General features: G+C 42.9%; 1 protein-coding gene across 1 annotated transcript in view; it reads right to left on the bottom strand.

Moving 5' to 3' along the window:
• AEBP2 (AE binding protein 2) overlaps positions 1 to 14668 on the bottom strand; it is an 87365-nt gene that overhangs the window by 23440 nt on the left and 49257 nt on the right. Inside the window, exon 5 of the mRNA XM_065404125.1 lies at positions 4052 to 4176. Within this exon, the coding sequence (XP_065260197.1) occupies positions 4052 to 4176 (125 nt within the window). The remainder of the gene's footprint in view (positions 1 to 4051; positions 4177 to 14668) is intronic.

Below are 14668 nucleotides of genomic sequence, written 5' to 3'. Positions count from 1 at the left end.
CGGTGGCTTCGCGCTCAAGCCCAGGGAGGCGGAGACGGAGCGGAGGTGAGCTGGGGTGGGGGGAGCCACCCGCGCCACAGCAGGTAACCCGGGGGGAGGGGCGTGGAGGGGAACCGCTCCCCGCCCCAGCTCACCTCTGCTCCGCCTCCCTGGGCCTGAGCGCGAAGCCGCCGCTTGCTTCTCAGCCCTCCCAGGCTTCCTGCGCAAACAGCTGATTTGCGGGAAGCAGGGGGGCTGCAAGCTCAGCCTGACCCGGTGCTCCAGGCACTGCACGGTGGCGGTGTGGCCCGGCTCCAGCCGAGCGGCGTGGCTGTAGCGCCGCCAGCCACCTCCAGGCAGCGCGGTAAGGGAGCAGGGAGGGGGTGTTGGATAGAGGGCAGGGGAGTTCAGGGGGGTGGTGGGGGGGCGGATAGGGGTCGGGGCGGTCAGATGGCAGGGAACAGGGGGATTGAATGGGGGCAAGGCTCCCGGGGGGCAGTCAGGAAGGAGCAGAGGTTGGATGGGGCGGTGGGAGGCAGTCAGGGGCAGGGGTTCCAAGGGTGGTCAGGGGACAGGGAGAAGGGGTGGTTGGATAGGGAATCAGGAGAGGAGTTGGATGGGGCGGCGGAGGGCAGTCAGGGGACAGGGAAGGGGGTGGATGGGGCAGGGGTCCCGGGGGGGGGGGAAGCGCTCAGGACGGGGGCGGTGGCTGAGCCCCATGTCCCTGCTGGGGGGGGGGGGCGAGGGCACCGTGCCCGTGTCCCGCTTGGGGCAGTGGGGAAGGGCAGCGGCGCGCGAGGGCTCTGTGTCCTGCTTGAGGCCTGGGGGGTGCGGCGCCGTGCGCGGGCTCTGTGTCCCGCTTGGGGCGGGAGGTGGAGGCGCGGCAGTGCACGAGGGCTCCATCCCCGTGTCCCGCTTGGGGCGGGGGGGGGCAGCAGCGCGCGAGGGCTCCCTGCCCGTGTCCCGCTTGGGGCGGGGGGGGGGGGGGGGAGGCGCGGCGGCGCGCGAGGGCTCCCTGCCCGTGTCCCGCTTGGGGCGGGGGGGGGGAGGCGTGGCGGCGCGCGAGGGCTCCCTGCCCGTGTCCCGCTTGGGGCAGGGGGGCCGGTTTCGCACGCCGCGGCCGCTCGGGATCTCTCCCCCCCTCCCTCCCGGGTTTGAGAGCCTGGGAGGGAGGGGGAGACTCCGAGTGGCCGCGGCGCGGGCGCAGCTTCTCCCCCTCCCTCCCAGGCTCTGAGGGAGGGGGAGTAGCGGCGCGCGAAACAGCTGTTTCGCGCGCCGCGGCCGCTCGGGATCTCTCCCTCCCTCCCGGGTTTGAGAGCCTGGGAGGGACTGGGAGACCCCGAGCGGCCGCGGCACGCGAAACAGCTGATTCGCGCGCCGCTGCTCCCCCTTCCTCCCAGGCTTGAGAGTGAGCCCCCGCGGGCCGCACAGTGAGCCCCCGCGGGCCGCATGCGGCCCTCGGGCCGTATGTTGTGCAGGCCTGATCTTGAGAAAGCAACATCGGAGGCAGACAAACTACAAATTGCAAGTTTGAACGGAGATTAGAATCTGTCACTGGCAGCTAAATAGAATGTGATGTCTCATGTTTTCTACTTAGCTCAATTATGAAGACACTCCAAATGCCAACAACAAAGATTACAGTAAATCAACCAATTTAGACAAGAAAAAAATAGGAAGAATGTAAACATGCAGGCATCTAGTCAAAGTAAGCAGCAACTACTATAGCCAAATATCCTAGTCAGATAAGAAGATAAAACTTTACCTATCACAAAAATCTTGCTCAAACAATTCAATTTTAATAAAGTTATATCACCAAGAATCTAACATTTGAAATAATCTGTATGAGTTAAAACAGTGATATTCAAAGCAATCCATCTCATATTTGACAAGAATGTATTATATACTACACAAAAACTTTAGTATGTAGTCTTATTAATGAAACAGTACCCCAACTGTCTAAATTATCCTGCTTGTAGAGGAATAGGCTCAAAAATGTACAAAAGGAGTGCCTTTGGTAAGGGGTGAGACATCAAATCTATAATTACTATTCCCAGATTTTTCACCCTAGAAAAGACTTCTAATTTTCTCTCAATGCAGACACATCCATCATATACAATACTGCATCGTGCTGACTCCATTTTGTTCCAATTAGTTTCCAGGAACCAAGTCCATTTTCTTTTGGATTTTTTCTTCCTTTGGTGTAAAAGGCTCTCACAAATTACAGTTCCCATTCCCACCCCTATTTGAAGATGTCCTATATATGTGGGCTGTAGCTGTAGCACTGTTTGCCAAACTGCATGTGACAAATTTGAAATTTGGTGTTGATGAGAGCTAGGCTAATATCTAGGGGTATTTAAATTGACTATGACCCAAGTACCTAAGTGACTAATGGCCTTGAGATCTAGTCAGTGCCCCATCTACCCACCATCTCATGAGTGGTGGACATGAGGAAGAGAAGGAAGCCCCCGCCTCCAAAAAGTCAGTTTGTACCGACCAGGGGGGATGGAGGACAAGGGGAAAGAGTCCACAAAACTGCATTTAGGGCCAACTTTTAGAGCACAATCTTTGACCTGGTCACACTTCCCTACTCATGTTGCCAGAGCTGGGCTTCCACACTTGCTGAGAGTCTGGCCAGATAGCCTTTTTGGGGATAAGGAAAGAATTTTCCCCTCCAACTAAGACAGACGGGTTATAGGAATTTTCACTTTCCTCGCAGCATCCTGGAGGCGTGTTTAATTAGAAAAACATGACAGGATAACAATTAAAATACGGTAATAGCAATAAATGGAGCATCCGTGGTCGCTACTTACAGCTCATGTCCACTGTGGGTAAAAGGACGCATGAGTTCGCCAGCTGAAGTAAAACTCCAGCACAGGACACGTAAGTCAATAGGCCTGTATCCTGTGGTGCATGGGATGGGATTGAAGTCTTAAACTTAATGCACCCTTCCCATGGGTTGGATACAACAGCTGGGCTGAGTCCTGTTCTTGGGTATGGAGGGTTAGGCCAAGGATAGCCCTCCTTCCTTTCTAGTAGTTGTATGCCTTAAAATCAGTTAACCCTCCACTGAACCCAATTAAATGCTGGTAGTTCAGCAGACCACAATTCCCTTCCCTCCCAACAGTTTTGTTAAAGTTAATGAATTAGTGGCCTGTTGCTTAAAATTCATCACTATGGCTGTGTCTTCATTCTCTTGCATATCCAAATCATCTGACCTAGGAAGGAAAATTGGGATGCGACACTTTTTGAAATTCCTATATTTCATCACTGATGGAACACTATCACACAGTTTTTTTAAGTGAACCATGCTGATCTCTGCATCAGTGTATATTAATATCAGTCCTGTCCATCTACATATTCTTAGTAGGAAATCTAAAATACAATACTAAAAATATTACACGTAAAAGGGACTGAAATTGAGTTCATCAGCTGCTACTTGCCTAGTATTTTGGTGGTATGCTGATGGGAACTGGACAACAGTGAATTTTGATTAAGATACTTATCGTGGTCATAACTTTTATAATGGAAAAAAGACCTTGATGTAGATCATGGTTGGACGTCCCCCATCAGTCAGTCCACCAATAGGACCATACATAAACAAGCATACGTACTTTATAGGACTTTGTTAATCTCTCTTGATAAGTATATTTTCAACTATTCTCATTCTAGTATCCTTTTTTGAATTTTTTTTTAAATAGTAAGCCCTAAAAATTCCACATTATGATACTAACATGAACTCATACTACAAAGCCAATGAAATGAGTTTTGATTGAGAAGATGCCTTGAAATTAAATTGTTCATCACTACATATCTACTGTTAAGATATCGCCCAAACCTAGGGCGCAAAACTGGATCTCTCAAACCTAGGGCACAAAACTGGGATTACTGGAAATAACTGCCAACATACCTTAAAAATTAAATTCCTTGATTTCCTTGTTTTTAATAATAAGCGAAAATTCCCTATTAATATTTTTGCACGTGGAACATCATTAACAACAAGATCTTCACTGTAGCCATTACACTTTCAGATACACAAATGCAAATATGAAGGAGGAAACAACATAATACTTACAGTACTATGAAATACAACACTATGGCCTTTTCCTAAACTTTCTATATGAGCTGAGAGGTTGAAGCAGATGGCTCGATGTCGTATGGCATCCAGTGTTTGTGCATCAAAGAAGTCATGTGGTCTTGCTGGAAAAAAAAATCCTTACTGTTAAACTCCAAGACGTCGCAAGCATTCAAATACCTGCAAGTACTTTATATTTACACCAAAAGGCTGTGAAGTGTAATTAACAAGTCAGTTATTTATACTGGTAGTGAGCATCGTATCTTGTCAATATGATCTAAAGATTAATTTGGCTAAAAAAAAAAAGGGGTGGGGGGACTGACTCATAAAACTGGCTCTCACCTGCCTGTCTTTCAAGTTTGCTCAAAAACATTTATTTTTAAAGCTTTCACTTTAAAGTCCCAGCACAGCATCAATATGTGCACTAAACCTCACTGTAAATCCTTTTGCTTTTACACTGCTGGAGTACATACTATTCTTTTTTAACCTTCAGTATTAAGAATAAGGATTTCAGGATGGATTTACTGAAGAATGCAGCTTCCCCAGAAGTACTGCACTCTTCTTACAAAAAAAAAAAAAAATGTAGTTCTACTGCTCAAACTCAAAATGGATCAACTCCTTTTTAACAACTGGGAATCCAAATGTATGGCAAAAGAAATATTGGAATGCTTCCCAGCACTGCAATGAATATATTTGCAAACCTAATTCTCCAAACCACCCTGAAGTGCTGTCCAACTAGTTTCACTACTGCTGCTATTACTTAATTCAAAGTAGTATTTAAAAAGGGAACTCCTCATACTTATAACATACTAAAATAGCAATGGTAGACAAACTGCATGATACTCCAGCAGACCCAGGGAAATCCAGGAAGTGGAATCTCACTAGAGGCCTAACTAAATTACAACTAAAGTTTATCCACTGTTACTCCAATTGTTTCAAAGACAGACTGACTACGCTAGTCTATATGGAGTGTTGTTTCAGTCAATCTTTTTTAGTGCTGCAGAGGAACATACATCAAGTTTAAACAGCACTTGAACTATACTGACAGGGTAAGAAAATCAGTAAATGACAAGAAATTCTGACTCCCAAACCAGAGGGTTTATCTGTGGATCATTATGTCTAAAAGTTGACTGAAGATATATATTTTTTAAAAATCCACGTATTTATCACATGCTTTTAAATCAAAGCACAAAGGACTAAGGCAAAATTAATATTGGTGTACTGGTTATCAACTACGTTTTTGTTTTTTTTAAAGCCAGTTTTAAACTCTAGTACTATCCTACCCTCTATGAATACATTGTGCAGTACTTCATTTTCTATTGTTTGATAATAAACAAATTGTTGATATTAAAACAAAAATGAACACTTGCCAATTGTGCTCCAACCATTCCATCAGACCTTAAGTTTTAACTTACAGTTTTAGGTGAAGTGGTATTAACATCCTTCTGGTACTGTACAGTCATTGGTTGGGTGAGCTGAAGGTTGGTGAACCAACAGAACTGATTTGTCTCAGGTGTTAAAGACATTTGTTTGTTTTTTGGCTAAAGGTGGACCTTACTGGCAAACACTTCAAGAACTATGAGTAAGAGGCTGCTATAGTAAATGGTTTGGGGGGGGGTTAAAGGAAATTTGTCAGATCTAAGCTATTTTTAAGAAAAGCAGAAAATTGCATCTAGTTAAAAGGTATTTGCAATTAAAAATACATATTCTCATCTTACTCTGTTAAAAATACTTTAGGCTTTACCTAGCATACATGAATATCATATTAAAGTACATAATGTTAAATTTTGCTGTACTAGTGACAATTTAAAATAATCCTTTAATTTCATGTGACAAATTTTAACAGTTTAACCCTGCATTTAATCTCTACTGAAAGATAAAGTAAAGGTTAGCTCATAAGAAAAGCAAATATTATATCATGGGCTATACCACCATACAAATTGAAAATTATTTAAGTTTTTAAACAACTTCTACTCTTTTCCCCCCCTCAAAAAAAAAAAAAAAAGATTAGTTATCAAATATTTAAGAACAATTCTCAAAATTCTACTGGAAAAAACTATTTTCTACACTCTTAGGACCAATTACTGCTTAGACGTTGGTTTTCACATAATGTGCCTTATTCTCTCAGAAATCAATACTGCAAATTAGGCAATCATCTCAGTTGTAAATGCTCTCCTGCTGAAATCAGATAACCTAAAATTGTAGGCCAGGTCACAAGAGGCTACTGAAGCTACCATTTTTTATACTGAGACTTTATTCTGTCAAAGCTGTAATGGTTGCAAAATGTACCTTTGTTTTAACACAAAGCCATGGCCTTGTACGACAAATAGCCTTAATACTAATTTTCCTTGTTCATAATACAACCATAAAGACATTTTTGTACGAATAAAACATGTACAGTAATACTCTAAGGCAAGTGTGGTATTTGTATTAGCACTATGAAAGCCTGATTTGGCATAATACTTGAAGCTTCCACAACTGCAGGGATTCTCAACCTTTTTCCACCCATAACCTCAAACCACCAGCTGCTTTCTTCTCTGATCCAATATCTTGGATCCGTTACTCAAATGATCCAAATGCTGTCATATAGTTTTTTAAAGTTCATTGTGCCATATGACGCTACTATCCAAATAGATATAAGCAATAATTCCATCACACTGAAAAAGTTATAATTCAGTACTTGACAAATCCACTCACCAGTGGTGAGTAAGACTTTCTGTGGTGAATGGGGTGGCTTAACAGTCTCTACGGAATCTAAGCTTTCATTCTTAAAAAGTTAAATTTTGAGCTTTTGAGTTACAAAGACACCTTTTCCAACTGTGACTCAAACATAAACCAATGCAGTCCCCTTCCTGAATCTGGAAGTAGCATGAAACAAGGTTTGTAAGCTACACTTGAAGCCTAAATCCTGGTCCCAGTGCATAGCCTGAGCAACCACGTTCTGTTTTAGGAATTTCCTCCAAGGCCTGGGCAGGACCCTCTGCTCCCATAAAGCATCTCTATAGCAATGGGACCAGTCCATAGCAGCTACAGGATAACACAAATTCTAATGGTATATCCGACGTTTCTGAATCTTTTCTACTTCATATTAAAATGTTTTGTACATCTCCGAGGCTAGGTTTCTCAGAATCAGTTAGCCACTCAGCGTCCAAGCCACAAGATGCAGAGATGCCAGGTCCGAATGAAGACTCTTCCAACTGTCCTGGGAAATCATGTTCATAGACACTGACAACGTTTCTGGAGGATGTCTGGAAAGTTTCAACCAGTCTGTGTATCAGTATTGTCTGGGCCTTGCTGGTGCTAATAAAATCAGTAGTGCATAGAGCTGGTCGGGAATATTTTGACAAAGCATTTTTTCCACTGGAAAATGTGGATTTGTCAAAACAAATTATTTGCAGGAAAAGGTTGATTTCAACTATTTTTTCTACATTTTTTTCCCCCAATCTGAAGCTGCCAAAATGTTTTGTTGCAACATTTTTAAATCATTTTCTAAACAAAAAATTTCAAGAAGTCATTTTAAGCAGATTCAAAATTTAAGCTAATTACAAACAAAAAATGGTGAAAAATCAAGAAAACATTTTGATTAACCCAAACCATTTTTCTATTTTATTTATTTTTGGTTCACGAAAACTTTTGACATTGACTTTTTGTCCTGTTCCAGGATGGGAATTTATTTTTTTAAAATCTCAAATATCATCATGGGAGGGGAAAACTGTTTCCTGTCCAACTCTATTACCAAGACACTCATTTGATTTTTCTCAAAAGCCTTGTTAAATAAATAAATAAATGAAGGTGGGCGTGCATATATCACTCCCCAGTCCATGGTATGAAAAAGGTTTCTGGTTGGAATCCTGGGTTCTGACCCACTCAAACAGTAGGTTTGACGCGGTGTTATTTTCTGTGGCCAACAAGTCTATGTCTGGCTTATCCCAGCACTGGAATACTCTTCGAATGAGGGAATCCTTAACTGATCATGAGTGTTGGTAAGAAAAATACCTGCTCAGGCCATCTGCCAATGTATTCTGTAATCCCGGCAGACAGCAATGATTATAACTTGGTGTTCAGTGTACCAGTTCCACAGCCAAGCAGCTCCTCACTGTCTGTTTACATAAACCACTGTCGTGGTACTGACTATCATGAACTGTCTTGCCTTGAAAGAAAGGAAAAAGTATCATATGTGCCAAGCTGATCACTCTGAGTTCTAATATGTGGGATGTACAAGTGAATCTGTGCACATTACCACAGATCCTGTGATGGAAAAGATGAGCTCCCCATCACACACTAGAAGCATCTACTACTATCATCTTTGGGGGCAGAAGTGGAGAAAATGGAATGCCCTTGCAAACTTGATCTAGGTTCTTCCACCAATTTAAATATAATAGCATTTCTTATGGAATCTCAACTGCCACATCTCCATGATGTCTGCTTGGGTGATAAGTGGACTTGAACTAAACTTGCAAACAACAAAGGTGATGTGTGGGATACTGAGTCACAAATGAACACAATGCCATGTGGCCTAACATTCTTAGACCAGCCCTTACAGTCATCTGTTCATTTGTCTGTAACTGATTTATGAAGTCTGACTGACATCAAACCTGTTTTGGGTTAAGTATGCTCTCACTGCTGTTGGGTCTAGAAAAGCTCCTACAAATTCTGTTTTTTTGAGTTGGCACGAACGAGGATTTCTCTTTGTTGATCTTGAGCCCAGAGCAGTGATAAGCTTAAGAATGTGATGTATGGTGTCTGTGGCTTGCTGAGAAGAGTTTTCCTGAATTGGACAGTAGTCATGAATAAAACTATAATACCTTGACTCTTTAAATGTGCTGTTCCTATGACAGACGAAGACTCTTGGGGCTAATGATAGACAAAGGCAGTTCTCTGTAGTAGTAGTGTGATGTTGCAACTACAAATCTTAAGTATTTCTTGAGAGCTGGATAGATCAATATATGAAAATGTTGCCTGGAAATCAAGAGCTGCAGTACAATCCTGAGAATCTAACATAGGGATAACTGAGGCCAGAGTGGCCACACTGAAGCTGAACCAACAAATGAAGGTATTGAGCTCTCTCAAATGCATATATGCCACCACCCTACTCTCTTCTTAGGGAATAAATTAATGGGAATAAAAACCCTTCCCTCTAAACAGAAAATGAACTCCTTCTATTGTTCCCAGTGTAAGAAGGGGTTTCACCTCTTGATTCAACAACCTCTGATGAGAAGGGTCCCTGAAAAGGGAGAGGGAAGATTGGTGGGTTTTAGAACTGCTTGAAACTGAGTTGAGTAACCTTTTTCAATTACAATTTCTAGGACTCACTGGATTGTGGTAACATTGTTCCAAGCTTCTTGAAAATAAAATCAACTGCTTTTGAACTGGAAATAGGGATGTTTTAAGGTATATCTACATTCCACACCCCTTTTGGCGACCTGTACAATACATACACTACACGCTTCCTTAACAAGGATATAAATAGCAGTATGGACAGTAAAGCACTGCTTAGGAGAGTAGAGTTACAGATATGCCTGAAACCTGTACTCTTTACTCACCCAAACAGTACCTCATCCCGCCCCCGTCTACGCTGCTGTTTTCAGCAGCGTAATGTCCTGCTGTCAGAGCCTTTCCCCATTGGAGGGAGCTGCCAGAGCCTTTCCCCACCACAGTGAAAGACTCCAGCAGCAGGGAAAGGCTCTGGCAGGGGGGAAGGCAGCAGAGAAAGGTTCTGGCAGATACCTCCTGCTGAACCTTTCCGAGCTGCATCCGTTCAGTCACCACTTTTCATTGACATGTGTAGCTGCACACTGCAGTGTGGATGCAACCTGCTTTTCTGCGAACTACACATACACTACACGCCGCCACAAGTGACGTGCAGTGTAAACGAAACTTCAGATGAAGTTCCCAACAGCTCTGGATGGAAAACTGTTTTTAAGCTGGCATGTGACTCAATGAAGTCACAGTAGCAGCAGAGGAGGGTCTTCTCCTATGAAACTTTTATTTCCTTCCGGGCAGTTCAGTGGTATGACTGACAGGAGGAAGCAGGAGCTTGTCTTGAATAAGGTTTGTACCTAAACTGCTTCCTCCTAGGCAGAAAGCTGTAAATGCCCAGGGATCTGAGCACAGGCCTAAAATCATTTAGTGAAAGTAGACCATTGTCAGTTTGGGTGCTGCAATTTAATTTCCATCAAAAAGAAAATCTATTGCATTCTGAACTTCTCTGAGAATCCCAGAAGATGATAGCCATGGCATGCCTCATAGGAATAGCTATTGCCACTGACTTAGCTGCAGTATCTGAAGCATTGATTGCTGCTTATAAAGAGGTGCACGCAATGAGCTGTCCTTCTGAAGTTAGATATTTCCATCCTTTTTTTGGAGTCTTGTGGTGGTACCTTATCAAGGAAATCAGACACTTTGTGCACACTTTCATACTAATTATCAGGCTCTCCTTTCTAAGACTAGCACATTAATCACTTTTTCTGCCAAAGAGAGAGATGGGTTTCAGCTCCTTCTCTTTCGGTGTAGATTTTGAATGCTGCTGTCTTATCTTCTCCTGAGCTGCAGCAACCATCCGTGACCCAGGTGTTGGATGCACGCAGAAATACTAAGTCTGAAGAATGGACTTTGTATATTGCATCGGCTTTTTTAAAAGATGGTGGAATAGAGGTTGACATATGATGACCTTCATTCACAGGAACAGCCAAGCTTCAGGCAAAGAGGAGTGCAATATGTCAAAAAATGTTGTGTGCCTTTTCTCGCACAACCTCGGTTGGTATTTCCAGCACCTCTGCCACCCTACAAAGAAGATTTAGAAAAAAAAAATCTTATATACAACAGGGGCAGAAGTATAAGATATGTCAGCTTCACTTGGTGATGAAGATATGCCTACAGGAGCAACTTTAGTAGAATAATGCTGCTTCTCTTCATAAATATGTGAATTCTTAAGTGCTATACAGGAGAGTTGGGAGGTGGTTGCGGTTGTACCTGGATTTCTGTCAAGAGGGATCTGGATTTGGATTGAAAAGAGGAAATGGGCTTCCTGATATGACACATGCTCAAGGTGCCCAGTATGGCCGGGAGTGAGAACCATACGGGTAATAAGTGGGTAGCCAAAGTGAGGGATACCAAGAAGTGGGTCTCTCCCTACATTCCATATGCCTACTATGACTCCTAGCTCTGGAATCCCATCTGAAAAGTAGGAGTCATAAGATTATTGCCTCGGTGAGTATGTGATGACTCCCCACCATGATGTTCCGAGAGAGAAGCGGTACAAGTCCTCCACATGTAGTAGAGGAACAGAGCTAGCAGAAGTCTGTGGGCCTAAGGAAAGGAGATTCTTTACTAGCGCCAAAGACAGCCCTGGTACCACAGCAGTTGGTATTGTGGCAGGTATTTTCACTATGGAAGACAATAAAGGTGACTCTGGCAGTGCTGATACAGTTAAATCCCCCATTACATAAGCTGTGATACTAACAATAACAAATTAGAAGTTGTCAGCACCACAGTAGATGGTGGTACTACAGACTCCATACCGAAGGCAGCTAGAGATGGACTCTTAAATGGTACCAGAGCACAGATATTGAGATTTCTATGGGTGCCCAAGGGACCTTGGTCAGGCCTCAAGTAACCCTCATCTGAAAGGAAAGATGAGATTTTCCCCTCTTTCTTTTGCTAGGTCCCTGGGACAACTTCTGTGCTTCTTAGGGGAGTGGTGCTGTGTCCTACCCTTTTCAACTCCTGAGGAAGACGTGACAGCTGGAACAGCCTAGGAATGCTTCAGTGAAGAAGCAGGAGCCTCGAAACTTGAAGAGCCAGTGCCTACCGAGGTACTTTCAGAAGAGAACTGCTCGGAGCCAGAAGATTCTTGTCTGCCCTTATCCAAGGAAGGTCTCATTTATTTATCTAAAAGAATCATGTTCAAGCACTCTGTGATGGTCTGTACCCCTGTATTCACCCCTTCCACACTATTATAATAATCTTGGTACAAAGTATGCCTTGGGAGGTCTTATTTGAAAACCCATAACTCGCTGGTCAATGCTGTCCTGGCAAAATGTGTGTGAGATTCCACTGTATGGTGTTACTGAAACATATTCAAATTCTGGGAGTGGCCAAACTACTTTCTCAGAGACAATGGGCAAACTGACACCTCAGTCAGGTGTAAACAAGGCCAAAATGGCCATCACCTGCTTACATGGCCATTCATTGGCAGGAAAAGGGATATGGATGAAAGTCTACATCTTAGCAAAGAAACAGCATAGAGTTCCTGACAATGAGGACTGCCTGGCACCCTGCTCCCCGCTGGAGAAGCCTCTCACAGGAGGAAGAGGACTATAAAAGGAAAGATTCCTCCCTTTTTCTCTGCCCACAGCATTCACAACACTTGAAGAACAAAGAAAACAACACTGGACTGGAGGAAGTATCTTGACTGAAAGAAGTTCCACCAGTAGGACTGCTGAAACAAGTGGTGAGAGACTTTGCTTTGAATTTACTCTAGTTGGTCACTTATTTTTCTTGTAAACAATTCTGACTTTCATGCCTCACTACTTGTATTCATTTAAAATCTCTCTCTGTAGTTAATAAACTTGTTTTATTGTTTTATCTTTATCCGTGTGTTTGAATTGAAGTGTTTGGGAAACTCCATCTGGGATAACAGGATTTGTGAATATCATTTTCTATTAATAAAATGATGGACTTCATATGAGCCTGTATTGTCCAGGAGAAAGCTGGGCAGTACAAGATACACATTTCAGGGGAAAGTCTGGGATTGGTAGCATGCTGTTGTCACCCTGCAGTGTGGTTCAAGAGTGGCTGGCTGCAGAACTCATACAACGTGGCTGGGAGTGACTTACATGCTGGAGGCTGTGTGAGAGCAGACCAGGAGTGGTAGCTACAGCACAAAGCAGTGTAAAGGGCACCCCAGGAAAGAGGACTGAGGTGACACAGCTGTTCATCAGCATAGATTGTACCCTGGGTATGTCACACATGCACCCCAGGCTATTAGGGTTCGTCTGGAGAACAAGTGAAAAACAAAGCATTTCTCAGTGATATGTCCCTCACAAAGAAAAAAATAATAATGTCAATCACTGAGTAGTATAGCTGTGCCACACAAACAGCAATATTTAAAACCAGGAGATTTTTGGTCAGCTATGAAGTTGACCACCTGGGTACTGGGGTAAACAAATAGTTAGAAATAGTTAACTCAAAATAAAACCTAATACAAATACTATCCTAACTACTAAAGTATTATTAGGGGCTTGTCTAATATTAGTGGGGTAATGCACTATGGAGGTCTGATTTCTAAAGTGCATTAATGTGTTGCACATTAGTTGGTCCACGTAGTCCCTGCTGATGAGCGCTAAGGATTTTTTTGTGTGATTTAGGACTTGTCTACACTTGAAACACTACAGTGTAGACACTACCTACACCAATGGGAAGGGTTCTCCCATCAGCAGATAATTCACCTCCCCAAGAGATGGTAGCTAGATTGATTGAATAATTCTTGCCAATATAGTGCTGTCTACACCAAGGGTTAGGTCATCTTACCTACGCCACTCAGAAGTATGGATTTTTCACTTCCCTGAACCACAGGACTAGGTCAAAACTAACTTTTTAGTGTAGACCAGGCCTGTTTCAAATTACTGTTTCAAACAGCACTATATTAAGGCATGCCAGCAGGAACTACATGGAACAATTAATGCACAATATGTTAGTGCGCTTTAGAAATCACACCCTTGTAGAATTCATTACACCACTGTGTAGACAAGCCCTAAGAAGGTAACTATATACAATAATTCCGGTTTAAGGACCACAAGTGCAAGAGACAGGGAAACTGCTCTCTCAGTCACAGGTGACAAGAAGGAACTGAGGGATGGCTGGTCCTGCTCCACCCTTTATACCTTTGGAAGGGGTGGGGGCTCTCCCTGGTACAGTCCCAACAGGCACTGCTGGCCCAAATATTCCAATTGAGTGCATGGGGTGTAGGCACACCACGAGCAGAATACATATAGACAAGCAACTGAAGAAGCTTAGATTCTGTAGCAAATATGAAGACACACTTTAGGGTCACGGTACAAAGTTGAGAATCACTTTCAATAAGTTTGGATGGATGCCTCCAAATGTATTAGGAACAGAGAATCTATCTGAGGCTATACAGAACAGAATTCAGTAGCAGAGATATTATGACTATGAGCGTGAGTGTCAATTTTGATAGCACTTATAGTAACAAGGTCAGCAAGTCGCCATCTGACTGCTTATGTAATCAGCTAGGAAGGTGTCTACAGCAAGAGAAAAAGAAAAAAAAATCACATTGTCAAAAAATACTAGATTCAACTTCACACAATATCTAATCTTTCATTACCAATTATTTTTAAACCCATATACGCCTATAACAAGCAACTGAAAAAATATACACAGTGTTTATGAACAGGAAGACAAAATACAAACTAGTTTAAGACCAGCAAAATATCAACATGAAGAATAAACTGTTCATATTCCAGTAAATTAAGTAAGATCTTGCTTTTGTCACCTAAACATTCATGGTAAACTATTTTGTGTTAATACGCTCCTCTGAGAACCTCGGGTTTGAGCAGAGAATCTGCTCTCTTTACTTTGACTTTTATTTATATATAA

Source organism: Emys orbicularis, chromosome 1 (genome assembly GCF_028017835.1).
Source record: "Emys orbicularis isolate rEmyOrb1 chromosome 1, rEmyOrb1.hap1, whole genome shotgun sequence".
Classification (NCBI taxonomy): Eukaryota; Metazoa; Chordata; order Testudines; family Emydidae; genus Emys; species Emys orbicularis.
Note: the sequence above shows the minus strand (reverse complement) of the source record. Positions and strands in the feature narration are given on the sequence as shown.